Genomic DNA, 26,822 nt, shown 5'->3' on the forward strand with positions numbered 1-26,822 from the left:
TGTTTTAGGGAGGGCCTGCCATATGATTGAAGAGTGTCTTTCGGTTTCACAGTCAAATCTGTCCCATGCTTCTGATGCCTGTTTTTAAAAAGTAAAAATGGCAAAGGTGAAAACTCTTAGCTTCAGGCTTTAAAAACTGGATTACATGAAACCCGTTGGTCCATTTTTATGCACATTCTTGACCACATTCCATTTACGTTAGGTACTTCCAGGATTCTTGTTATTTGGAGACTGACTCTCCTTACTGGTACACTTAGTGAAAACTATAAGTCACGCATACTGTTGTTACTTCCTGCTATGACACGATAACATTTCCTTGTATATGTTCCATGATGTGCAATAAGTTGTGGCTTTTGATGAATCTCTAAATCCACTGATCTGCTACACCAGTGGGATTACCTGAGTCCTGTTATTGTCTCACTCTTGTCCTGCACTAACCACTGCAACTCTGTGCTGTTTATGATGCTTGCTGGTTATCTCTCTCGTCTTCTGTTTGCTCACCATGAATACTGAGTCAGTTCAAACAACTCTAAGCAATGAGTACATAAAAATAGTCCTCATCATTAAAGATTCACCATAATCCTGAGTAATTACTTGGCAGAGGAAGCATTCAGTATGAACATTATTAGTGGAAACTGAGATTCATGAGACCAGAAAACAATGTTCAAATCTTCTATTGAACAGTTTTGGTGTCCACTTTTGTCCAATTTTGCTTTGAATTGTTACAATTTGTCTCTCCTTAGCTGACTGCAGTGGCACCCAAGAAGTTTATGGTCTTGTCCTTTCAGAGATGTCCTTCTACAGTATGTGCCTTGGTTATTTGAGTTACCGTTGACGTCTGCTCTGAACTCTGACATTAATAATGTGTTTTTTGCTCAGAGAAATGACGCTCACTGGATATTAATCCTTTTTCATACCAATCTTTGTAAATCCTAGAGATGGTTGTTCAGGAAAATCCTAGTAGACCTGTCATTTCTGAACATCTCACATCTGCTCATTTAACTCATAGATGGTAAAAACATGGACGTAGCTTTTCTATAGGAGAAATGAAGCCAATGCAAAAGTTTTTTAGACTTTTTTAGGGCACCAGATGGTGGTCACAAAGGACTCTCAATTTATAGAAGTCTATTAAAAACAGCTTTCTGTCTTGAACTCTGTAAAGACTTACCTTCTGAGTTCACTGACTAACTCAATCTTTTTGGTTATTTTTTAAGTCTATTTTGAAAATCTTAAGCTCTACTTGAGAGTGGAGGATTAGCTGTGGTATAAAACCGCACACTGATTGGCTACAGATTAGTCAGTCACAAGTCCGGAGCAAGCTCAGACCTGCTCTGTTTTTTTGCAACTGAGATGGCAATAAGGGAATTTTTTTTCTCGAGGCTCCAAAACGGGACTTCAGGAAACAGTGGATGATGTCACGGTAGCTACAGTGGGGCAAAAAAGTATTTAGTCAGCCACCGATTGTGCAAGTTCCCCCACTTAAAATGATGACAGAGGTCAGTAATTTGCACCAGAGGTACACTTCAACTGTGAGAGACAGAATGTGAAAAAAAAATCCATGAATTCACATGGTAGGATTTGTAAAGAATTTATTCGTAAATTAGGGTGGAAAATAAGTATTTGGTCACCTCAAACAAGGAAAATCTCTGGCTCTCACAGATGAAGTGTACCTCTGGTGCAAATTACTGACCTCTGTCATCATTTTAAGTGGGGGAACTTGCACAATCGGTGGCTGACTAAATACTTTTTTGCCCCACTGTACCTAACAAAGTGACTTAAATAATGGTTTGGGTGAGTTGCAGAAAAAAGAAACGTCTCTTTTACTGTATAAAATGAAAATATTCCAGTATGCAGTAAATTTAAACATAAAAGTTGAAGACCTTTTTGTAGGACACACATTTTACTCACACTTGCACGGGTGGGACCTGAGAAAATCCTAAAAAAGAGAATTGCTGGCAAAAAAATCCAAAATGTAGCCAATGTTAATTTGCGTTAGATATCAAGGACACAACCTGGTTATTTTTTCACATGTTACAGTGTAACCAGTGGGATCTTCGCACGTAAACTGCACTGGATATACTGATGTTTGCATAGTTCTGTTGCACTCGCATCCTCGTGTCATTTTTACAGAAGGTACTAGTACTGACATTGACCCATGCCAGGCAGATAATTACAGGACGTACTGTACTTTCTCTACTTAATAAAGTTGTATAACCAAATGATCCTCTGGAGTCTCTCTGAAACGACTGGACAAGTACCCATCCCTATGATTAAAAATCCACTGTATGCCCTGCAGGTAGCCCAGAGCTGAGATGAGATTCATTTTAACAGGCCTAAGTAGAATGTGCTGTAGCTTATAAGGGGGCTTTCAAGGGGCTCAAGAACCAATATGCAGACAGGAGATGTCTTTGATCCCTGTGAGCACAGTTTCATTGGTTCATTCTTGGAGGAGGAACTAAAAACAAACAGGAGAGGAGAGTGCATGCGGCGGCAGCAGCTGAAAAGTCTTACACTGGTAGTTTGGTTTCTTGATCTCTGACTGTAATATGAGGCTGTTTTGCTGCAAATTAACTAGTGCGGCAGCAGGCGAGGAAAAACAGCTGCGACGTCTCACCACTGCCAGGATTATAGCTAAGCTTCTTTGCGTGGCTGTATTGATGCTGGCTGTCCATCCAAGAGTCAAAACAGGCTCCGCACAGACATGTTTTCACCACCGGAAAAAATAAACAGCCTCATAAATCCTCGTGCATTTTGCATTATCATACCACCTGCACACTGCATTTATTACGGTATATTGGACGGTTGTAACCATAGAAACCAGGATGAGGCACATCGCCGTCCTTTCCATCATTTATGGAGCGCGTGACGTCAAAGTGACCACTATTTTTCCTCCGAGGGAGTTTTTCCTTTCATTCGGAGCAGCCAGGGGTCTGCGTGACAGATAACAGCATGAGTCAGCTGCACTATCAAACACCTTAATGAGGAAGTTTGCTAAGCCACATGAATCAAAGTCATCTATAATGAATTCATACTCGCCTCGTGACACAAGAGGGAAAAGCGCATCCTTATCTCACTCGCATTCACATGAGCACGAGAAGTGTGGAAACATTTCTGCTTTTAATCTGATCTGCAGGCCCATTATGACAAAGACAACCGCGTCACGCAAACGCCACACAGTAAAGTCACTGCGCTTAGAAGCAGACAATGTCCTCATCACTGGAGATAACAGAAATGGGATATTCGTGGAATTTCTGCTGAGTATATCGGTGTTGTTGCTGTAACATTTCAGCATTTCATTCAGTATGTAAATTTTGTAAGAAAGTCTATTTAAGGCGTTAACTGCTTCTGTGACACCTAGAAATTTGATCCCTCACAGCCTCGGGCTCTGTCCTGCTGCTCCCACCCAGAAAACCTTCCTGTATGTCTTTTCGTTGCTCTAGTTTTGGTCAGGCGACAACCTGTAGAGTTATTTCTCTGCAACACGTTTTGAAAATGAGGAACAGATTAAAATCAGGCTTTCGTTTTTAAATAAACGTATAACTGTACAAATAACAAGATCCTTTATAATAAAAGTGATCGGCCACAATACAAGGGAGTCACAGCAATAATTTTTAGTTACTGTCTTAAACAGCCAGTCCAAATTACCATCAGCATAACAGATTACAAACACTTCCATCGGCAGGGTTAAGGAACAGAAACAAACAAATATGGAAACACAGGAACTTGGTCAATCAATCAATCAACGGCTTTCATAGCTTAAAAACAAACAAGTTATGTGACTTTTGTTTGCTATAAGAAACCTCTTGCATGATGAGATGGTGTCATTTGCCACTTCAGTCCAAATAAATGTCTTCATCACAACTTTCATGAGAGTTTGCACATCTAAACATCTTCTAACTTCATGCCATTATCATCGACTACAAAGGATGGGTTTAACTTCTGGCACTCAGCGATTTGTTGACAACATTTTTGAAGTCGTTTTTAATATTGCTTTGTAATCCATCGCCATTTCGATTCTCTTGAATGTAGACGTGACCAATTTAGAGGACAGGGTGCTGGCTAGCTAGCTAGCTTGGCAAGGTTAATCTGCAATTAACTTTGATATTATGTAAGATTATATCTATTCTTAGGGGGGGGGAAGGGTTAAAACAAAGTGGGCCTATCAGAATCCACTTTGTTGTACTTAAAGTGTCTAAAAGAACAACAACGTGTCAGCAAGACAAAATATCACTCACCTTCCACTCAAAATGGCCGTGGCCTGAATAAAATTCCTCCTCCTTATACAAAACTAACAGTTTTATACGATTACTGATCCATACATTCTCCCACCCCATTACCTGCCTATGTGGCTTTCTCTCCCGTTGTTTGGTAGGAGGAGCTAAAGTGGCTCTTTTGATGTTGAAGGTTGCTGACCTCTGCCCTAAAGGATGCCCTACTTCATCTGGTTTTACTCTTAATAGGACCATAATTCATGAAATTAATATCATGGCGGAATAAATTAAAATACTAATAAAGTCAAAAACTCCTCAGAAAAGAGTTTGTAAAGCAAAAATTAATCTCATTTCGCAAAGAAATTTGACTTCTTTTTGAAAACGCAGATTTTTCTATGCGTTTGCACCTTTCGTCCACACGTAAACTGCGTTTTCTGTCACTGAAAACGGAGATTTCTAAAAACGCCTGCCAGGGTGAATATTTTCGAAAACTCAGTTTTTGCATTTACGTGTGGACGAGAAAAACGGAGAAAACGCAGCGTCAAAGGTGTGCGCCTTTTTTGACGTCACACTGTGCGCCACGTTATTGTTTCGGTGAAATTAATTTCTACAATACTGTTAATTGTACTCTCTGCAGTGTTTAAATGCTTACATATACACACAGTTACTGTCCCTCCACACATACGACTCGGTTCTGCTTCTATGCCCCATCTTTGTTTACTATTTCCCACCGAGGCTTCTAGACTTCTGATTGGCCAACATTTCTACACGGTTAGGAATATATCGCCACCTGGTGCTTTGGCATGTTCCTAGCAGTGTTTTCCTTCTGCGTTTACGTGTGGACGGGATTATTTTTTAAAACGAAAATGGAAAATCTCAGTTTTCAAAAATACCCGTGTACGTGTGGACATAGCCTTAATTCATAGAACACCAAATACACAGCAAAACTCGCTGGTTCAGACTACGTGGCTACAAATCTTGGGTGAATAGAGCGTAAAACAGACCAAAGAACCTTTAATAGTTAAATCTAACTTTTAGCTTTGTTTAGTTCTATAGAACAGCGGTCCCCAACCCCCGGGCCTCGGACCGGTACCGTTCCGTGAGTCGTTTGGTACCGGGCCACGAGAGTTGAGGCTCAGGTGTGAAATGTATGGTTTTTAGGGGTTTTTTGCGTTATTGTGTTATCGTTTTTATCGTTAACTCGGTTTTCCTGGGTCTTTTCACGTGTGTTATGAATAAATCTTATTTTTTTCGGTACCAGTACTAGTTTTATTTTGTTGTATTTATCCGCGACACCTTAAAGGCCGGTCCGTGAAAATATTGTCGGGCATAAACCGGTCCGTGGCGCAAAAAAGGTTGGGGACCGCTGCTATAGAAAGTACAAAAAATTTGCAATTGTTACACCATTACACTTCATTAATTAATTAATTTATTTATGACCCTAGTTTCTCCAACAGCAGCAGAGAGAGGCTGCCAGGAGTAAGCGGAGGGGGGTGTTGACTCTGCAGCTCACTTTTTAGGAAGTTGACCTGGGCTGTAGTTACAGGTTCGGGTTTCACTGGGATCTTGCAGCGAGGCCGCACCCCGTCCAACAGGCTCTGCTTCCTGTTTGCACTAAAAGGACCCTTGGGGCTCATTGGCTAAACTCGGCGTAGTAGCACACTGGTGTGGCGCTAATCATCAGTGACCCGTATGACACTTTAAACCTTATAGATCTGTCAGCAGGCTGTGTTCTCAGATTACTCTCAACATCTCGAAAGTCATGTTTATTTTGTTTAATGCCCGAGTCTGTGCGCGACTTCAGTTTCATTCGCAGGGTAGCACATCACTTGGAGTTAGTCGAGTGTTGATGTGGCACATTCAGTTGCCACAGTTGACGTTGAAGCAGCTGTGTGGCTGCAGCGATTAATAAGAGATGAATCATCACTTCCCAAATATTGTGTCTCATCCTTTGTGAGTCATGAGCAGCAAAGTGTTTCTTCTGTCTGAGAAAATTGATCCCTAATGACACATGAGTGAGAGGTTTTAACTCTGAACAAAATGTTCGATTCAATGCGGATCTCTTTGTAGGCCAAACAAAATAACTTCTTTCTTTCTTAAATGAGATATTTAGGTTTATTTTCTATTCTCGGTAGAAACTAATCCAAATCTCTTGTAAAGTAGAACAAATATGTGAAGCAGCTTGAGCTAATTCTGTGATAGGCTATTTATAGTTTTAAGAACACTTTGCTGTTTACTGTACTATGCACTGATTTGCAAGTCTGAATGTGTATATTCAGTATAGAGCACTCAAAAGTCCACGCTACATAATGATGGATTATAATAATGATGCACATAATGATAAACCGATTCTCAGTCGCTGCTCACTGTAACATTTATGTTTATCATTATCGTCCGCAGTGGTTCTCAAACTCAAAGCTTTATAATCCACTTTATTAGATACACTGTGCTTGTACTGAAGCCTTAATTCTTCGTGGCAAAGATTCAACAAGATGCTGAAAACATTCCTCCGAGATTTTGGTTGACATTGAATTAATAGGGTCTGTAAATCCATGGTCAGAATCTCCCATTCCAGTATACCAAAGGTGTTGGATTGAGATCTGGTGGCATTTTAGTGCTATATTTGGCTAGAAAGCCATACTTATTGTAATAAACTAATGAGACTCAGACTTTAAAAACAGATTATAAATTCTGAGTCTTCATGGTGACTAAAAGAAGTTTAGTTGGATGTACTTTCAGATTGTGGTGGTTAATCAGTGGATTCAGGGGTGAATTCCCACAGATCCCCTTTAATCTGGAACCGGGCACGTTAAGGTCGGAGTTTGCCGGTCTCTGCGTGAGTTATTGTTATATGTCAGGCGCTATTACATAACACACAGTCTGGAGATTGTGTAATATTTTTAGATAAGAGCAGAGAGAAGCAGCTACAGTAAGCGTACAGACAGTTACAGTATGTGCGGTACAAACTGATGGTGTTACATTCTTCCTATGCCTGCAACACACATGGCGTGAGCGGGATATGATTAGAAAGACCAACATTACAAAATGCAACACAGGCCATGTGTTTTTCAAAAGCTCAACTTCTGTCTCTGCCGTTGCTCTCGGACACCTGCTGCACAATTCAGCTCTGTGCAGCAGTATGCAAAAACAGCTCATTGAGGTTAAATAATTAAAAGAGACTTCTAAAAGAGTTTTTTGAGATGTGAGGGCGGGGATCTGGCTCGAGTTTCTGAGGGCTTGGCTCAGATGCTGGTTTTACACTCCTGTGTGTCCTGCGATAGTGGATGAGGTCTCCAGAGAGGGGAGGTGAAAGGGTAATCCGATCCCACCTGCTGACACAGCCTTCCAGGATAAGGCCGAGGATACAACTACAAGTCCGTTAGACAAAAAGAAACTGTGCCACTGACGCAACCGGTGTGAATATTTAATAACCTAATTTTAAAGAAACCCTTGTATTATCACTTTGCAGTAAACAGAGGCTGAATGGGGGTCTGCAGGAACACCTTTGCTTTGTGATCTTAATTAAATACTTTTGCTTTTGGTGTTAGTTTCTATTATTGTTTCATCGCTTGTCGTATTGCAGTCGTTTCAGAGTGAACCTTTAAAAACGTAGCCTTCTGTCTTGGCTCTCTCTGTCTCTTTTTCTGCCTCTCTCTCTCTCTCACACACACACACGCACATGCACACACACCCCATCTGAATCAGAGCTTCCACACAGAAACTGATAATGGGCCATTGTGTGCAATGTGGTCACAGGAGCCAGATGATTGAGAACCAAATTAACTTTCCTTCTGAGTGACTCTTGAGTGAACTGAACACATTGACAGCTCCAGAGTTCACACCAGTGTCGAATTCTGGTCTGTTTAAGTGAACCGGGGTCTCTCAGGCATCTTTAAAGTTGTTGCTTTTAAGGTCTATGACCTGTTGGATACAGTGAAATTTAACACACGCTGTACTGATAGCGTACCAGCACAGAGAGAGGCATAAATATCAAGTCAAATATCAGAAAAGTGATGACAGTTATTTACTACTTTGTGTTCATTTATTATAAACTCTAGTGTTCAAAAGAGGTTATAATAAATGAACACAAACTGGTAAAACTTGCAACAAAAAAGATACCAGACTGATCGTCACTTTAATTCTGTAAAACCTGAATCATTAACTAGTTGCCTGAAAATTCTAATTTTTTGAAACTGAAGTGTTTTTGGAATTAAATTTGTATAACTTTTGCTCAAAAGTTTATTCAAGTTTTTTCAGGTGTCAAAAACTCACAAAACGTCATGTATCAAATATGTCACACTTGGGCCTACGGGGTTAGGGAATTTACCATGTGACCAAAAGTGCCGTATAAGTACCAGCGTTTTTAACATGCACCGGTGTAAGCCACAACTGAAAATCTTGTAAAAATAAAAATCTTTCTAGCTGTGTCTGTGTCTTTAAATTTAAGAGCAGCATTAGGGGATGAGAAGTGACGCTTTTGTTCTTGTTGGAGAGTTTGCTATAAAGATAAAACACAAGCAGTGACGTGACTAAATAATCCTGGAAGCTAAGCACCAGCTATCAGTTCAATAACTGGGTCACAGAAACTTTCCTTGAGACTAACGTGTCCAAGATCGCGCCACCTTTTCATTCACAGTGAAATTCATCCAGATTAAAGCTCTCTAAGGCTAAAATGTTTTAAAGCCGAGTAGTGCCATACTGTGGTCTGGGAAGTGCAAGTTCAGCCACGTTTTCCTGAAGCACATCACTCTACACTCATGGTATTCCCTCTGGGACTTTATCAGCGCTCCAAGCTCATCGATCTTATTGCCCAATACCTCACAGCCCTCATGATGATAGCTGGAATGGACGATTTATATTTCTTCCTCTTTGTTCTCTGCTTAGATCCAGCTCTGCAGCCCCATTATTTCCTCCCTGGCTCATCAGGGATAACAGTACTCATTCCATTCAGGATTACTGATGTACTCAGTGCCATCAGTTGGTCTCATGTAGAAACAATTCCACTGGGAAAAAGGAGCAAGAAAAAAAGGCACACAAAGTAATACAGTTATAAGGCCTTAATAACAGTTAAGACAATAGCTTAAGAACACACACACACAAGCTGGGGCGATCGTGGCTCAAGAGTTGGGAGTTCGCCTTGTAATCGGAAGGTTGCCGGTTCAAGCCCCCAGCTCGGACAGTCTTGGTTGTTGTGTCCTTGGGCAAGACACTTCACCCGTTGCCTACTGGTGGTGGTCAGTGCTCCCCAGGGTGGTGCCAGTGTCCGGCAGCCTCGCCTCTGTCAGTGCGCCCCAGGGTGGCTGTGGCTACAATGTAGCTTGCCATCACCAGTGTGTGTGAATGGGTGGATGACTGGATGTGTAAAGTGCTTTGGGGTCCTTAGGGACTAGTAAATACAAATACAGGCCATTTACAAGCTGCTGCCATCCTCTGGCATCTAGCCTCCTTCATACTGACTGTGTTTGTTTTTGTGTTTATGTGCAGAGAGCCTGATATTCCAGCCTGGGCTCCTTTACTCTACCAGCTGCAGCTGCTGGACTTCAGAGAGAAACCGGACCCATTAACTCTGCCCATTGCAGACCGCATCCGCATCGGCAACCAGAAACGAGAGACAGGGAATTTTCATTTCCAGAGGGAGGAATACAGCTTGGCTGCCCGGGCCTATTGCGTGGCTCTGGATGTGCTGACCACACGCAGCAAAGGTAATACACCCTTACTTTTGAGTGTGCCAAGGATGCTTTGACAGAGACAAAGAAACACACACAGAGAAAACACAAACCAGGGCACATAAAACACAGACTAAGAGACCTGAGACACCTTATTGCCACATCAGCCGGGGATGACATAACAGGTTAGCGCTCTCCTCACTTCTGCCGTCACACTAATCGCTTCAGCACGATGTAGCGCCACGTCCATCTGAGCCTGGGGCCGTGATCGGTTTTTTTGGCTTACTTCTTTTGCATAATCAAAGCTAATCAATGGTCTTATTTTTTCTACTTACTTAATCACTTTGATCATTGATGAGGCAGGGTCGGGCCAAGAGGGAAATGTGACTGAACATGTCAGCAAAGAGAAAAACATGCACTGCTTCATAATGCAACAATGACAGTAGACCGGTGAGACAAGTCACCATGGCACTGAAGAGAGGAGTTTATCAGGGCATCGAGATCATGTAATTAGTGGATGAGAAGATGACCAGCAAAAGGGAAAACACAGACCTTATCTCTTACTTGTGTCATTCGGAGCCTAACACACAAAAACCAGCTCGGCACACACGAAGATTTAAAATCAATATAATCAATTAACTGGTAATCACGTAAAAATAAATATGCTCTTGCAAAATATTAGAAATGCAAAACTCAATTAATTTTGTGTCATTTTTTTAAAAGTAAGAACTTTTAAGTTTACTGCGTGGATGGATGAAACATGGTAATTTGAGCTGAAGTGTCCTATTAAATGTGGAAAAAAGGGAATATTTTCACTTCTATGTCAAACGCTGTTCAGCTTTTAAAAAAGGAAAAAAAAAGAATAGTGTTTGGTTTGAAGAGGAAATGGCGTTTGAGTTTGAGGTTTTCAAGCTCAATATTTAGGCTTTTTAAAAAACGAATTTAATAAGTAACAAAATATTATTAAATAATTCATTTATGGGAGAAGAGCGTCAAATGAAGTAAAACTCGAGCAGATGACCGTCTAAATTATTTGTAGCACATCGATACCAACACTGATATTGTTTTCGGATCGACACTAGCTCGATAGAATCAATACTTTGTTTCTATCCTCTAAGTTCAGTATGTAGCCCACATAATAGCCTATAACAAGTTGGAGCTGGAGTTTTAGAAACAGGCGCATTTGCATAGCAGGTCTCCAAAAAACACAGTTTCAAAATACATGAGTTAGAATTTGGTATAAATGTACGATGATACACACACACACACACACACAAAAGCCAGATAAGCTGCTTTTATATGTTAAAATATCATTATTGGTATTGGTATCAGCAATACTGGCCCTGCATTTACTTGATATCGGATCAATGCCAAAATTTGCAGGATTGCACATCATTATTATACATTCAGTTTACAACAAAATAGAGAACCTAATAACTTTGTATAAAACACTGCAAAACATTATGATCCCCATGTTTTGGCTTAAATATTTGCAGCTAACTGGAGACCAAACAGTTGTTTCATACCTTGTCCGAGCACAATGAAGTGCAGTGCGTGTTGTTAGTGTGGCCGCTGCTTGATGCATCCAGGTGCTGTTTAAAAAGGTGAGCCCAAGCGCCTTTCACTTGGACTCGAGCACAGCATCCACGTAGTGTGATGCCTATTTCATATCACACTGCTTTCAATGCTTCCTCAGCTTTCCCGTGTTGAAAATGCTTTGTTAAGTAATTAACATATATGTGGGGACAGTGTGTCACTGCTTCCCCAATTAAGCCACAAAATGCATAAAATTATGAACCCCTTTTTCTCTGTAACAGCGCTTTTCAAGAGCAGGTGTGCACATAAAGAGGGAGAGGAGCGAGTGCTGAGACAAACTGAAGTGTTTTAGGGTCTGGGTCATCAGGGGCAGCGTGAGCGTGGGGATGGGTGGCCTATAGTCTGTGATAGTTATTGCTATGATGTGAGTTGCATGAAAATGAAATAGTGGTTGAACAGTTAACACTGAGACACTGACACAGACTCGTATTTTGAATTAGCTTGTGAAAAATGGGTCCATGCATGAGAGTCATCGGTCCTCTTTATTGTCAGATCACATTTAAAATAACTGATTTTGATTTGTTTTCTTTGCAAATTGCCACATCACAATCCTGACATGCAAATATTTGGTTAGCTATTGTCGTGTTGCAAATCGATTAGCCATTTGGGCACAGCATGTATTATGCTTCATTCAGTAAAACTAAGTTGCATGTTTTTCACGATTGACAGCCAAAGCACTCTTTGGCAAAAGATCAGCTTAATGGATGCAAAAGTTGGTTGTTTTTTTCCCCCTGTTTATGCGCGATGTACATAATTTCCTAAACATAACTGTCTTATTTCTGATAAGTTTTTGTTTTTAAAGGCAAAAACAGGCACAGTAAATCCAAGACGTTTGTTCAACTTGCTCAGGCGCATTTGCGTGGCACATTCACAAAAATGTAGCCCCTAAGCTGCTAACATTTATCACCCATCATGCTCAGGGCCAGGAGTAAAATCCCTTTGCACTAACCAGTGCTCATTACTTCAGTCACTGCTTAAGCCAGTTGGACATCTTTGAGCCTAATGGTAAAACCATGCAGGACAACGATAAAGCATCCAGCTGAATGCAAAAATAGCACTAAATAGCACCGAGTTTCTCCCTGACAGTCAAGATATTACAGATAGACAGTCATTCACCCTCACGTTTACATCTATTGTTAGTTTACAGCTGCCAGTTAACCCTACATGCATGTTTTTGGGCTGTGGGATCAGTTCAATCTAATGATTGTAAAGCTACAGTTGAAGCAGCAGGGTATGTTATAAGCCATGCGTCTCTCCCTGTGCAGATGGTAATGATGTTGGTGTGAAGGAAGAGGAGGAGGAGGTGCAGGACTACCGTGTGAAGTGTTTGAACAACCTGGCGACCACTCAAGTCAGACTGGAGCAGTTTGACGAGGCTCTGCACACCAGCCGAGACGTTCTGACCCTCGAGCCAAACAACGTCAAGGCCCTCTTCAGGGTAGGAAAGGTGAGGATGTATAGACAGTGTGTAGCATCTAATTTGAACCTCGCAACCTATAATTTTAAGGAGGTTTCCTGGAAGGAAGAGGAGTTTGTTAATATAGTTAGCGTTTTATTATTTTTGTGGGTAAATAATAGTAGGTACAATATTGCTATCTTCCTCTCTGTCAGTTTTTGATTTATGCTTCCTCCAGCTCTGCTCACACTGCAGGGTTTCTAATCTCTTTCAGCTCCTGTCTGACAAGAGTGAATACAAAGAGGCTATGGAAGTGCTAAAAAAGGCCTTGAAACTGGAGCCAGCCACCAAGGTGAGATGATATGGGTGAGCAGGTCCTTCTTCCAAGGCTGCCTGTGAATCTCTCCCACATAAAAAAAAAGAAAGAAAAAACAGAGGAGAGGTCGCTCCAAAATTATTTCTGGCTGCCAATACTCTCCAGTCGGTCTAAATGATGTGTTTTTATTTTAAAAAGGACCTCTCGAATGTGCCATTATTGAGGTTAAAAAGCTCTGCATATTATAATTTCAAGGGTAAAGACAGAGTCGAGTGCTGTTGTTAAACTTGCACTTGCACAGCGAATGAATAAATAATTTCCAGGCCTCGTGCAATTATTCAGAAGAATTCAGCTCCGTACTAAACGCTCAACATGTGTTAAAATATTTTTACATTATTACATTATAAACGATCAACCATCAAACAGCACGGGCTCATATAATAGCAGTGCTCTGAGGCTATACTTGAGCAAAATCGCGCTTTGGGCAATATGCTGATATCGCCATGCCAACGTGCAACAACGCAACTGATTTATTTAATCCCAACATGCACAGTTAGGCTTAATCTTAAATAAATATAAACAAATGTAAGAAAAATCTTTGGTTGATAATTAAAAAAATTGGTTTCCGCTTTATTTAAATTGACAATATTTTTTTAAATGCCTATAAAATCTCCAGTTTTTTAATACATGAAAACATTTGACCCTGGATACGGGATAAATTACCATCTCTCACATTCACACAAATGGACATAACCGCTTTATTTTGAATATTAACGTTTAGAAGCTTTTAAATAAATTTGCTCCACATCAGCCTGAAGGAACCCTGGTGAACTCTTTGTGTTGAGGCCTGTACCATCTTGTTTTTGTGGTTTGTTTAATCTGCCAAATCCTCCACAGAGGCTTATGCAAACTGCACATCTGGCAGTCCACAGATGTGACCACATCACTAAGTGCTTTCTTGCAATCTTGGCAAAAATACCACATACATACATAACTTAAATTTTTGTAATGCGGAGAGAGTAACCAAGTCCTCTTTTTCAGCTACAGCAGAGGAATGTACAAATGCTGCAAAGATTTGAATTAATCCTAGTTTATGGTCATTGCTTACTCCAGCACCGCAGGATCTGATCTACAGAGTGTGAGGAGTACATTTCTGCCAATGTTACAGTGACCTGATCTATAGGGCGCACTGCCACAGTCACAAATATGCCTGGTCTTGTCTAGACAAAACGAAAATATCTGCTGCTTTGGTAATTACACGCTTGTCCCAGCAGTGGATGAAATGCTTTAGAGAAACCTGATTTAGCTGCTCTGTGAGAAAGTTGGTGCACTGCACTCTGTAGTGGTGGGTCACCCAAAAAAAAAAAAAAAAATCAGAAATTCCACTGAAAATAAGAAAAATGGCTTACTTTTTATGGCGAGCTACAGTTTTCCGATGATAAATCTGCCATTTAAAAAATATAAAAGGTCCTCTGTGTGAAATTTGGTTACAAGTGCAAAGCTGTTAGTATAAAGTTTAAAATGTGACTTTCATAATTCCCTGGTCTTTAGCATAAAGGTCTACTTTACTTTCAGATCTCTGCTTTCACCTGCTGGACACTTTTAAAACTGCACCTTCACCCTTTGAGCGTTTCATTTTTATTTACTAGAAGCATCTTCCCCCCCCTTACAGGCAATCCATGTCGAGTTATCTAAACTTGTCAAAAGGCAGTCTGGAGACAAAGAAACCCAAGAGTGGAAACCCAAACCAGCAGAGATGCTTGGAGACAATATTGCACCTTTCCTGATCCCATCAAAGAAGAAGCCATCTGTAAGCTGTGATTATATCTACTACTTTTTTTTTTTTTTTTTTAAATTGTGATTGCCACGAATCTGGCATTGACCGGAACTACCGTGGTGTTTTTGTTGTGTTTTAGGGAATTTCCTGGAAATTTATACTTGGAGCTCTGGTGGTGGCTCTGGGCAGTTTGGTGACGTCAATGATTTGGACTGCAAGAAACTGAAATCCTCTGCTGGAAGTAGTTCGAAGATCATCATCTTCATATGCAGGAGCAGAGTTTGGTCTCGAGTCATCTAATAAGTTTATATGAAAAGAGTTTTCTGCTGTTGATTCAACACGACAGCACTGGAGCCTGAACTAAAAAGCTCTCGTCTGAAAAACGAATAATAAAACAGAGTTCTCAGTAGGTTTCTGCTGATCGATACGACAGAAGCTTCTCAGCTTTCCAGTTCTGTCTGTTTCACTTGGAAAAAGGATTACATTTCTCTTTGTTATAAATAATGGGGCCTGGAAAATGTTCCGCTATCACAGATGTTCAACAAAAAAAAAAAACCCCAAAAAAATTAGTGGATGTGAGACTTTTGTAAAGAAAAAACCCAGTTACAAGCAGTTTTATTTACACACAGATAAATCCTTCAATTAGTACAAGCGATAAACCCGCAATGTAGTATTGCTTACAGTGACGATGAAAACAAAAAAATTAAATATTTTTCCCCCTCTTATGCAACTCTAGAAAAGAAATCTGGGGGGAAAAAAAATAGTGCATTGATCGAAAAAAAAGTGTTTGTGTCTGGCAGTTACAGTTAAAATACTTACATTAAATCAAAATGTAAACACTGTTGCTTATTTTATAAAATAACCTACCAAATAAATAAAACTTTTTAAAAGAAATATAATGTTGTACATTTATATTTGCACATGTGCAATATTCCCACAATAGAAACCTTCATTTTGATCAAATAATAAAAGTACATTTAGGATTTTTATAGTAATACATATAACAGTTTTTAAAATTTGACATTTATTAAATAAAAGTAGCACGTTGTCCTTCGTTGCTCTGTACAGACATGAGTCGTCTACAGTCCACAGCAGTTGTTAAGAGTTTTCTTTGGGCTGATTTGATTCAGTCTGACCTGAGAGTCTGACTGCGGCCTCAGTTTGACATTTTTCTTCACTTCTCTGTGTGAAAGTAAAAAGGCAGGAGTGTTGCCACGGGTTACCAAGCAAAAAACGAGCAAAGAAATTAACTCAAACTCTCTCTCTCCGACCTCCTACCTTGCCAGATGAAGCACAGCCTCTGTGATGTTTGTACCCTCTTTGGCACTCGTTTCGCAGAACAAGGCACCGTACGTCTACAAGCAAAGCACCGACATCCCTGAGTGCATTCAGTTTACTTAGACACCTTAGACGCCAGGTGTCTGTATAAATACTTTTCCACTAGGTGAAATGGAGAAAAAAAAAAAAAATAACACACCTTGGCCAACTTTTCACCGTGCAAACTGCTCACACAGCTTCCCTCAGGAAGCTCCCCTCGGAGGTCCACCTTGTTTCCAATAACACACATGGGTATTTTCTCCTCCGCTGACTCCTTAATAGAAACAAAGCAGACGATAAATTCTGTTCCTACTTTTTAAATAGTGCTTCTTTTGTCATCTTTTCAACAACTGATCGTCACCATTGCAGTTACCTGAATCTGATCCACCCATGCTCTGACGTTAAGGAAGCTGCTTTCTGAAGTCACGTCATAGAGGAGCAGGACTCCGTGAGCTTTACGGAAGTAAGACCTGGCAATACTACGAAACCTAAAATAAACATAAAAACTCATTTTACTCTAGTGTCTTTTAATTGAGTCAATAATTTAAGAGGTTTGCATGTGTTAGAACCAAAATGATAGCAGCACATTTTCACAGTTTTCATTAAACGGTTCTCATGGGGGTGCTGTACCTCTCCTGCCCCGCTGTGTCCCAGATCTGCAGATTTGTCTTCTCGCCATCCACCAACATCCTCTTCATTTGGAAATCAACCCCTGGGAACAAAAAAGAAAAGAAAAGCAGATTTATATCTCTGAGATCAAGTGAGTGCCAGTGTTTAATCAAAAGATATGTTTGCCATGGCACGCACCCAGTGTTGTCTGAATATCATCTCTGAACTCGTTAAGGGTCAATCTCAGCAGGAAGCTGGACTTCCCCGCTCCTGCGTCTCCCGCTAAAACCAGGCGGTACATCTGGGTGGGCTCATCACATGCTTCCATGTCTGCTTCCAACGGCCGCTTAAAGGGAGCATAAGATAACAAGGTTACCCAACACTGACCATATAAAGCAAGCATCATTTAGTTACCTTTCAGAAATGAGACTACGCAGAACACAAAACTAAAATCAATACAAAATTACAAGTAAGAGCAACGCTAAACACAACACCAAAGAAGAAACCAAAGGAAAAGTGGAAATGCAAAACATTTAAATCAAGAACCGGTTTACCTTTGGAGAAAAGGCAGATAAACGTCTTCGTAGGGAAGAAGCGATGGAGGTGGCCATACTCGGAGCCATTGACACGGCAGCTTCAGATTTCACTTCTGATATCTGTAAGAAAAACACAAATTCAATGTCCCGAGAGCAGAGGAGCGTGTATTGGCATCGAGCGATCCTGGACCTGTCCCCCACCTCCATGTCAGATGGGACACATGAGTAACTGAAGTGCACAGTTTCCACCGAGCTTCTGCTGTCGTCGCTGTCGTAGTCACTGCCCGAGCTCTCAGCTGTGTCCATCGGCAGGGAGACCCCACTGTCCAGGTATTTATCGGCCCAGGTGGCCACATGAGAGTAGGTCAGTTTGCTCGGGACCTCCAAGCTGTACGAAAACAACCGACGCAAACTATGGCTTTAGATGTGACACTTAAGTGCGTAGACATCAATCGGTAGAGGCATACAGGTGTGTAAAAATCTTTATATACCCGCTATGGTTGAGCGTGCTCTGTCGGAGGGGTTTCATTCTCCTGGCTGGGATTTCATTTTGGGGAGACAGCTGTTGAGCAGATTAGGAAAGTCAGGGAGGAAAAAAAAAAAAAAAAAAACCACCACCTCAAACTCATGAAAACAGTTGACTGTGAGCTTCTACCTGACAGAGCCAGAGGGTATAGGGAAACATGCTATTAGAACAAAAGAGACTTACCCTTCTTTTAGCTGCAACTGCTTCACTTGCCAATACCGAGCGCAGGTCGTCATTACTGTCATACAGCTTTTTATTCAGTTCCCTAATGATGCATTTAAGGAAATACGTGAGAGTCACATTCACATACAATTATTGCACTTCCTTACTTTACTGTATGGGATTGTCAAGCAGTCAAACACTCCTTATAAATAGTCAGTCAATGCTATTGTTTGTGTGTAGTTTTTATTCTAAAGACATAATTTAAACAAGCACGCAACATCCCCAGGAGCGGCATACCTTTGGCCACTTTAGTAGCTGTCCAGTGAATTCACAGTGAGACGGCACACGAGCGTTCACATTAGTCTGCCTTAAAGGTTTTACCATTTACCTAATAAAATCAGTCATTATGCAAATAGCAAAAATCCCGCTATTCTGTTACCCCCAGTTAGTCCAGATAAGTGGCAGACTCATACAACTAGATTAGAAAGATTAGAGGCATTTAGGAGGTACTTGGCTCTTCTATTACATCGTATGGAGAACAATAAATATTTGCATGAACTTGGATTCTCAAATCCAAGTTCATGTTGTTTATATAGAGCTCATAAATGTCAAACAGGAGTGACACTGTCAAACCTGTGCGCTTTATTTACTCACAAAGAAGAGCTTGAAAGTACTGACTAGAGTCATTACATTATTGTTTTAAAAAGTCAGCATAAACACATTATTATGAGCTTAAAGGCAGACTTACTGGAGAATCTGAATCTGACTGGAGTACGACTGGTATTCCATAGCCATCCTCTTCAAATCTTCCGTTTCTCTGTGAAAGGACGCACACACCTTATATGGATTGTGGTTCCTGAGCGTCAGAATCGTCAGGTCAGGTCTGACAATAGCTTTACCGTTCATGTTGAGCTTTCTGATCCGCATACACGTTCTTCAGCTTGTCCAGCTCTGAGTGCAGGATGGCGATGTTTGTCTGGGCTTGCAGAAGAGAGCCGCGTAGCTGCTCGTTCTCCTGTGAGGAGATTCGGCCAATGACAACATAAAAATTAAAGATAAAAACATTTTGGGATTTACTGGACTAATCTTGTAGTTTGACTTACGTGTGAGAGATTGCTGATTTGTCCGCTCAGTCTGAGCATCTCTTCCTTTGAATGGTTCAGTTCAGAGTCTTCTTTACTCTTAAATCAATTTAAAAAAAAAACAAAAGCAGTTACATTAAGATTTGGTTAAACAGTTTTACATTTTAATTATATGAAGCAAAGAAAAGCCAAAATACAAAGTAACAGCCACCAAATCTTTTATTGTGAAAGAATGAAACAAGCAGTTCAGAGTTTAGACATTTTTATATATAAAGTTCAAAAAATTTAAATAAAGGATGATTTTTTTTAAGAGAATTGCAACTCATTTGTAGCAAACAGGATGTTTTACAGTTTAAAATGACCTGATGCTGCGATTTAGAAACACTGTTGAGTGTTTCTAAATTACTTTAAACACACAGACTTGCCTCCAATCTCTTGAAACGTACCATCTTATATCCATCAAACTGTATGCTCACAATAAGTTAACGCTGTGTAAGAGCAGCTGATCTATCACGTTCACCATCTACAGGACAAGGAAACCAACTGCTTCCACTATACTGTATGTGCCAAGCAGACATTTGGTACTATTGCAATACAGAGGAGTCTTACTATTAAAGCTACACAGTACTCCAATTACATGTCTTACATAATAACCTAATTGCATTGTTTTGTTTACTTTGCAAGTTCACGTAATAATGTCTCGTCTTCCTCGTTGATAGGAAATTATTGACCAGGAATTACTGTCAAAAACTGAAGTAGATGTTTTTAAGATGACTTCTGCTGAAGGTTTAAATTCAAAAAGGCTTAAGTGAATCATCAGAGAGTCTTTATTTGACCGGGCTGATGTTGGTCACCATCCACAATAGTCACAGACACTGGAAATTTGTCTGACAAAACATATGCTGCATGAGGTGGCAATCATATTTTTGCATTTTTCAAAATGCTAGTGTGGCCTGTAGATGAACTACAGTAAGCCACATAGAGGTGCGTTTTTGTGACGCTGTAGCTTCTTAAAGGCTTTTAAACAGCTGGGTACTGTAACACTAACTGATATTTTTGCAAAGAGCTGCTTCATGTGTTTAATCAAAAAATGCTTGGCTGTGAATAGGCTGTAGTCAACATAAAGGGGTTACACATAGTTTGTTTTTTTTCGTTTTTAAATGACCCGTTTTGCAGGCATCCTTATGACTCTGCATTATCAAACTTGCTCTGTTCTATATTCTATATCAGGTCAGTCCTTTTTGCCAGTTGAAATATTTTCATAGAACTGTTATATTTGTTGCAGTTTCTCGTTCCCTCTTTGCCACACCTCTCTTTAAAAAAAGATTTGTTTTTATCTCAGCGAGTCTTTTTGCCAGGATAATTAAAAGCATATCTAAAAGTCCAAAAACTGATGTCAGCTTCTATCTTGTGACGGGAAAGTTAAAAATCACACATATACATAACTCCCGTGAGATATGTCTGACAAATTATGACAACAAGTTCTTTACAACACTTTAAAGTCGATAATTTTCAGCAGACACTGGCAATCACTGTTTGGCCAGTTCCTGCTTTAAATGGGTGTGGAGTGAATTTCTGGCTTCACTTTTTATGCCTCATTTACTCTATGCATTTAAATGCCTCCAGCATGGTTCGATTGAACAGTACAGGTAGTGTCTATACAATGTGCGCTTTTACATCTATGTTAATGTGCGTAATATGAAGCCTTAGAATGAGCGCAGCTAGTCTCCATAATACACACAACTCTCTCTTAATTATGCTTTCCCTCTTTTTTTGTCCCCTCCTTTATTCAATTCATCTTTCCTCTGTATTTTTATTCACTATTCAAATCACCAAGGCCAACTTATTGTATAGCTAACCACAAATGTGTATGTTTACATTACATTTTCTGCTACGTCTAATGTGAACGGAGAAGCAAAATGCACGAGTAAAAAGTCTCGTTTTTAAGCGAAATCTTGACATTTTCTGGAAATACTGTCATTTGTGGATGAAAGGTAGTGAGCAGACTTTATCTGTCTGCACGGTCCATCACACTTTCCCAGAAAGCAGCAGCAGCTAGACATCCTACAAGAGCTTGTGTGTTGCTTTTCAGATACAGAGGCTTTCTTCTCTTTTTGTATGTTGTTAGAGAACATCATGGGGGTACAAAGTAGACAGCTGTCTGTGAAATATGAAAAAAAAAAAAAAACACAACCTACCTTTAACAGTCTTTCCACACTGGCATGCAGGTCTGCAACTTCATTCTCATGCCTCCTCTGCAAGCCGGCCATAATTTCTTCCATTTTCTTTCTCTCCTGTGAAACCGAAGCAGTTAGAAGTGCAGGCCAGCTCAGGCCTTGAAGAGGGGCTTTCATGTGACTTTACAGGAGGCTCTTTGTGAAAACACATGTAACTAGCTGCTGTGGGCTGTGCCACAAATTTGCAGGTAGCTCACATGAAATGCTGAGGAATGCGTGCAATCTTTCCACTTCAACAGGGAATCAAATGCAATCATTTAGTCCACTTGTCTGCGTGCTGTTTATTGATTAAATACGCTGGCTTTCATGATGAAATTTCTTACGTTTAACTTCTAAGTATTGAAGTAAATCACAGGAGCAACGCTTCACATACTATGAACCCTGCAGCTATTCCACTCACCTCGTCTCTCGCCCTCTCCTCCGTCCTAGCGAGATGTTGTTGTATATCGTCCTCCAGCTCTGTCAGCTGACTGTGATTTAAGCCCTCGGCTCTGTTTGAACAGAAAAGTCTGTTTGAGTCCATCCTGGCAGCTTCAAGCACGCTCAGTCAAAGCAGATCCTCCAACAGCAATCCGAATACAAAAATGAGCAGCACAAAAAAACAGAAGAGTCCATTTACTTGATCTAGCTGACTGATTTGACTTGAAACCTGCTACACTTGTGGCTTGGCTCTTCAGCTCAGACAACACGTGAGCCAACCAGAGTCGAGGGAGGGACAGAATTTCAAAACAAGACTCCACAGGTGATTGCTATTGAGGTACTGATTACTGCCAGTGGAGTTTCTTAATTAGATGCCCACACACATTTATTCTACTTTAGTTTATGTGGGGAAAAGGTTACTTTATAGATACACATATAGATACAACTAATGGAAACAGATGGAAATACCCAAGCTATGAAACAATTAAACGACTGGGAAGGGCAGCAAATTTTAGTCTTCCTACTTCCTTGAGAAAGGAATGTTAACTTTCCCATTCCATGCAATTAGTGAAGCACACAAAGCTCTTAGAGACACACTCACTTTTGTTTGTTATAACAGAGATTCCATGGCTTAACAGACTGTCTTTACAGGAAATTATTAAAAAGGCTGAAGTCAAACCTTGATTAACCCTTTAAGACACAAACTACTAAAAGTCACTGTTTGGCTACTCAAAGTAAGCAATCAGGAGTGGTTGTAGACCTTAAGCAGCATCAACTTTTTTGTAAAAACATCCATCTTCTTCTGCTTATCCAGGTCAGGGTTGCAGGGGGGCTGGAGCCTATCCCTAACACATAGAGACAGACAACCATTCGAACTCAGGTTCACACCTACGAGTGTCACTACTAAGAAAAACATCAGATAAAGCTGCACATTTACGGAGCAGATAAACAAAGGGGAAAAAGCTGAGATAGTTAAGTCTCGGCTGATGGGTGTTACCCATGGTGCAATATTTCTTCACCCACCCACTTTCACTCTCCATGTATTTATGAACCACCTTGCATTTTTTATTCGTCTCTGGCTCGCTTACACAGTGTGTCTTTTATCCTGTCTTCCTATTAAAAAGGAGTTTTTTCTTCCCACTGACACTAAGTGCTTGCTCATAGGGGGTTTTCTCTTTATTAGTGTTGGGGGTTTACCTTACAAAAATCCTTCAGGCAACTCTTGTTGTGATTTAGCACTACATAAATAAAACTGAATTGACTTCAAAGGAGCTGCAGGAAAGTTTGGCATTCAGTGGAGCAGCCACATGATGCATGGACAGGGTCTACACAGAAGAGAATTGAACCTAAAAAAGATGATTTCTTTAAATTTAGGATTAGCGTCTTCAAACAAAGCACAAAAGAGCCCCTCACAATCCCCTCATTTGGAGAGTACAGGAATCGGTGGTATTTAGTTCGCTATACCTGCAACACAGCATAAAATACTTCAAAACTTTAAATGATCTGAAGATAAAAGTGGTTGAATATCTCACAAAAAGACTTTGTTGTATAAAAGGAAGTTTTTGTGTCAGGAGGCGATTCAGAAGCACAGTTTGACACCCACGTCAGAGAAGGATAGAGGAAGACCTTGTGTATGCACACCACTGGCAGTGTTATACTAAGAACACCCTATTCCAAATCACAGAGGTGCTTTTATTATTATTATTTTTCTATTTCAGGACAGTGACTGATGAGCCAACTGACAGAAGGCATATGAGACTGCAGCAACATCAGAGGAGTCAACTAGCAGTTAGACCTCCACTAATCAGAACTGTTGAAATCTGCACAGATTCACAGTCTGCCCAAATAAACATTTAACTCTGCTGTTGTGTCTCTAGCTCATTTGGGGAAAACAATTACAATACATTAGCTTAAGAAATATGCAAATTGCACACTGACAAAAGTAGTGAAGACCAGACCAGGGTTAAGACCACACTTAGCAGCTTCAGTAGTTAGATAGTAAACCAGATTAAAAATGCACTTGAACTGCATCCACAAGAGGGCAGCCACTTCATATCTGCTCATATCATCACTGGGACCCATGTGCTGTGACTTCCTGCTGATTGTTATATACTGATTTGACTTTACAAGTTCCTCCTAAATCTACTGACCACACACAGGACAGTTGCTCTTACCGCTTCAGACTGGTTTCAAGCTGTTCACACTGAAGTCTGCTGTCCAGGCTTTGGCTGATCAGGGAGTGGATGAGTTCCTCATACTGCTGCAGGAGAGTCATGTTTGCAGAGGAGTGAATGGCCTTGTAAAGATCGGCCAGCTGCTCCCTGAAACTATGACAACACAACAGTTAGTAACCACCTGCTGACTGACATTTTTTCAGTTGCATATTTTGACTAAAATATGGTTTTAGCAGCAAATTATAAACTCCTGGAGGGCTAAAAGATAGGTGTTAAAAGTTGATCGTTTCAGAAAGAGAAAGCAGTGCAACAGACCATTCATGATGGATATCCACTGTGGAATAAATGGGTGAAACAAAAAGGTAGAGGTAAACATCTTTTGGCAAAATAGTGCTGTAATTTCTGTTTCAACCCTTCAATTAAAAGATAAAACTTAGTACATCAGTCGGTATCTTGAGTGTTTGAAATCTACTCTGATGTGGTGTACAGAGCTACGTTTAGGACATTTTTCTCAGTGTTAAAAAGTTTCTAGATCTCATTAGTATACAGCAAGATAGCAAAATCTAGCTTTTCTAGGTTTGGAGAAGATCTATACAGATCTAAAACAGTTTGGGTTTCTGTGTGTCACTGATCACCATTAGAGAAAACTGTGAAAACTTCCATTTAGAAATAATGTAACAAATATAATGCCAAGCTGAGCTATGCTTAAAGATAGTTGCATTTTTTAAACTATATTTTTCTGTATTGTTTTCTTTTTTCTTTCTACAGTGTTGAGTCACATAATACAATACTGAAATGTAACTTATTACAAATACTAATATTTTACTTTGAGTACAGTTTAAATGTCCTTGAATGTTCTATACAAATATTGTACTTTGTATTTCATACCATTTAATGTAAAGCTATTTATTTCTATCATTGTTATTATTATTATTGTTATTGTTATTATTATTATTGTTATTATTATTGTTATTAATAATAATAATAATAATAATAATAATAATATTTAACATATAGAATTATAGTAAGTAATGAAAATTGCCAGATGGTGCTAAAATGATTTATGCATTAATTAAGACTTCATCGTGCGTGAAACCATATACTTACATCCAAACCATAAACTGGCCTGACCTCTCCTTTAAGTCATAGAGCCACACACATTTCTCCCAGCCAGTCATGGGATCTAACCCCTAAACATACAAATAAAAACTTGGAAAAAAAAAGTCACAAATGCAACAAAGTCTCTTTTTTTTCCAAGTCTTTCGCTGAGTGCCCTGATATCAGTTAATCAGTAATAGTCCAGCAATATAATTGTGCATAGTACTTTAGGCATTTTAGGTATATTTAGTACTTAGAATGAACTTTACCACTTTGACCACTTTGCAAGAAACCTATTCAGTATAAACCACTATTTGAACTCATGTGCGTCAGCAGTTTTTAATACATCGCATGTTTTTCTGACAAATATTCTGATTTCCTGTACTTCCCTCCGGCTTCCTCTTGGTTCCGAGTGGCACCCCATTTAAAAATCCTTTATAAACGCCCCTGCCACTAAGAAAGATGACATCAGTGACGATACAAAAGTTATGGGACGTAGACACTGAGCTAAGTATATACTTATTATCTTAGTATAAACGTCCAGTGTTTTTTGATTACATTCAAGCTGTATATCGTTTTTAAGGGTGAGCTTGTTTATTCTTCCAGTACACACCTGTACCGCATGACTAATCAGTGCAGCACAAAGCTAACAGTGGGGCAGCAGTACCCACTGGCCAGGTAATTTCCAGCCAGAATACGGGTAGAGCAAACTGGAGCTTCCCGGATGTGAGTTTACCTTTCGGTAAGGATGGATTTCGTATCTGCCTTGTCTTCAAACTCTTCCCAGGGGGAGTCTTGTGCTTGGGATGCCCCTGCGCCGAAAGACGCCAGATCCAGAGTCTCCGAAACCTCCTGAAACCTGGAGGAAAACCTGTTGTAGTCGATGTATCCGTCTTCGTGCGGGTCAAACTTGTCAAACAGAGTCCCGATCTCGGTTTCAGGGACGCTGAGCTCCCGGCAGACTACAGTAAAGTCCTCGTACTCGATCTTACCGGACTTGTTCACGTCGCAAACAGAGAATAATCTCCGAAGGCTGGGTCGCTCCATAGTTACTGGTTTAAAAATAAAGTATAATCCAGAAAATGTTAGAATTTAACAAACTTGAGCCAAAATAAAAGCCCCCACCATCGTCTCAGAGTTACTGTAGAGGATTGGTCCAAACCTGCCTGTAGGCGGGTACCAGCCGAATCAATGGACCCTAATGTGCCTCCTCGTTTGGCTTGGACTGGAGTTAGATGTCATGTATGTTTGCAGTGACGCTGCGATATAATAGAACTACAACAGACAACGCAGGTGCTTACCTGTGTTTACCTTTAAGGTGTGTGTGCTCCATGTGAGAGTTTTATCAGATAACCTGCGCACCATTGTTTGGCTGGGTTTGCAGAGTTTCTGACAACACCCTGAGAGGAAAAGCGGTAACCTGTGCTCAGAGTTGGGGCCCACAGTTTGTTCCAGCTGGGACTGCAGCAGCGTTTTTAAGTCACTGGCCACTTATTTAGAATAAGTGTTCCTTGAAATAACAACATTCCTAATCAGCCAATCACATGGCAGCAACTTGGTGCATTTAGTTATGTAGGCGCCAATTGTGAAAGTTCAAAGTGAGTATCTGAATATAGAAGGGTGAGTTAAGTGACTTTGACTATGACATGGTTTTAGGTACCAAGAAAGCTAAATATCTGCTTCAAGCTAATAGTATGAA

General features: G+C 40.2%; 2 protein-coding genes across 2 annotated transcripts in view; one reads left to right on the top strand and one right to left on the bottom strand.

Moving 5' to 3' along the window:
• fkbp16 (FKBP prolyl isomerase 16) overlaps positions 1–15,714 on the top strand; it is a 34,038-nt gene extending 18,324 nt beyond the window's left edge. The window contains exons 4-8 of the mRNA XM_040025681.1: positions 9,696–9,913; positions 12,739–12,920; positions 13,144–13,221; positions 14,858–14,995; positions 15,102–15,714. Coding sequence (XP_039881615.1) covers positions 9,696–9,913; positions 12,739–12,920; positions 13,144–13,221; positions 14,858–14,995; positions 15,102–15,188 — 703 coding nt within the window. The 3' untranslated portion in view covers positions 15,189–15,714. The remainder of the gene's footprint in view (positions 1–9,695; positions 9,914–12,738; positions 12,921–13,143; positions 13,222–14,857; positions 14,996–15,101) is intronic.
• Positions 15,561–26,580, bottom strand: zgc:162879 (ras and EF-hand domain-containing protein). Its single transcript, XM_040025679.1, has 18 exons — positions 26,425–26,580; positions 25,860–26,175; positions 24,026–24,178; positions 21,832–21,922; positions 21,393–21,488; positions 19,216–19,293; positions 19,012–19,127; positions 18,861–18,929; positions 18,134–18,215; positions 17,916–17,986; positions 17,626–17,812; positions 17,443–17,544; positions 17,087–17,234; positions 16,910–16,991; positions 16,653–16,767; positions 16,440–16,553; positions 16,241–16,317; positions 15,561–16,144 (listed from the first exon to the last, which is right to left on the bottom strand). The coding sequence occupies exons 1-18, from the start codon at positions 26,486–26,488 to the stop codon at positions 16,042–16,044; spliced, it is 2,064 nt and encodes a 687-aa protein (XP_039881613.1). The 5' UTR covers positions 26,489–26,580; the 3' UTR covers positions 15,561–16,041.
• Positions 26,581–26,822: the final 242 nt, after the last annotated feature.

Source organism: Simochromis diagramma, unplaced genomic scaffold (genome assembly GCF_900408965.1).
Source record: "Simochromis diagramma unplaced genomic scaffold, fSimDia1.1 OVJJ01000293.1, whole genome shotgun sequence".
Taxonomy (NCBI): Eukaryota; Metazoa; Chordata; class Actinopteri; order Cichliformes; family Cichlidae; genus Simochromis; species Simochromis diagramma.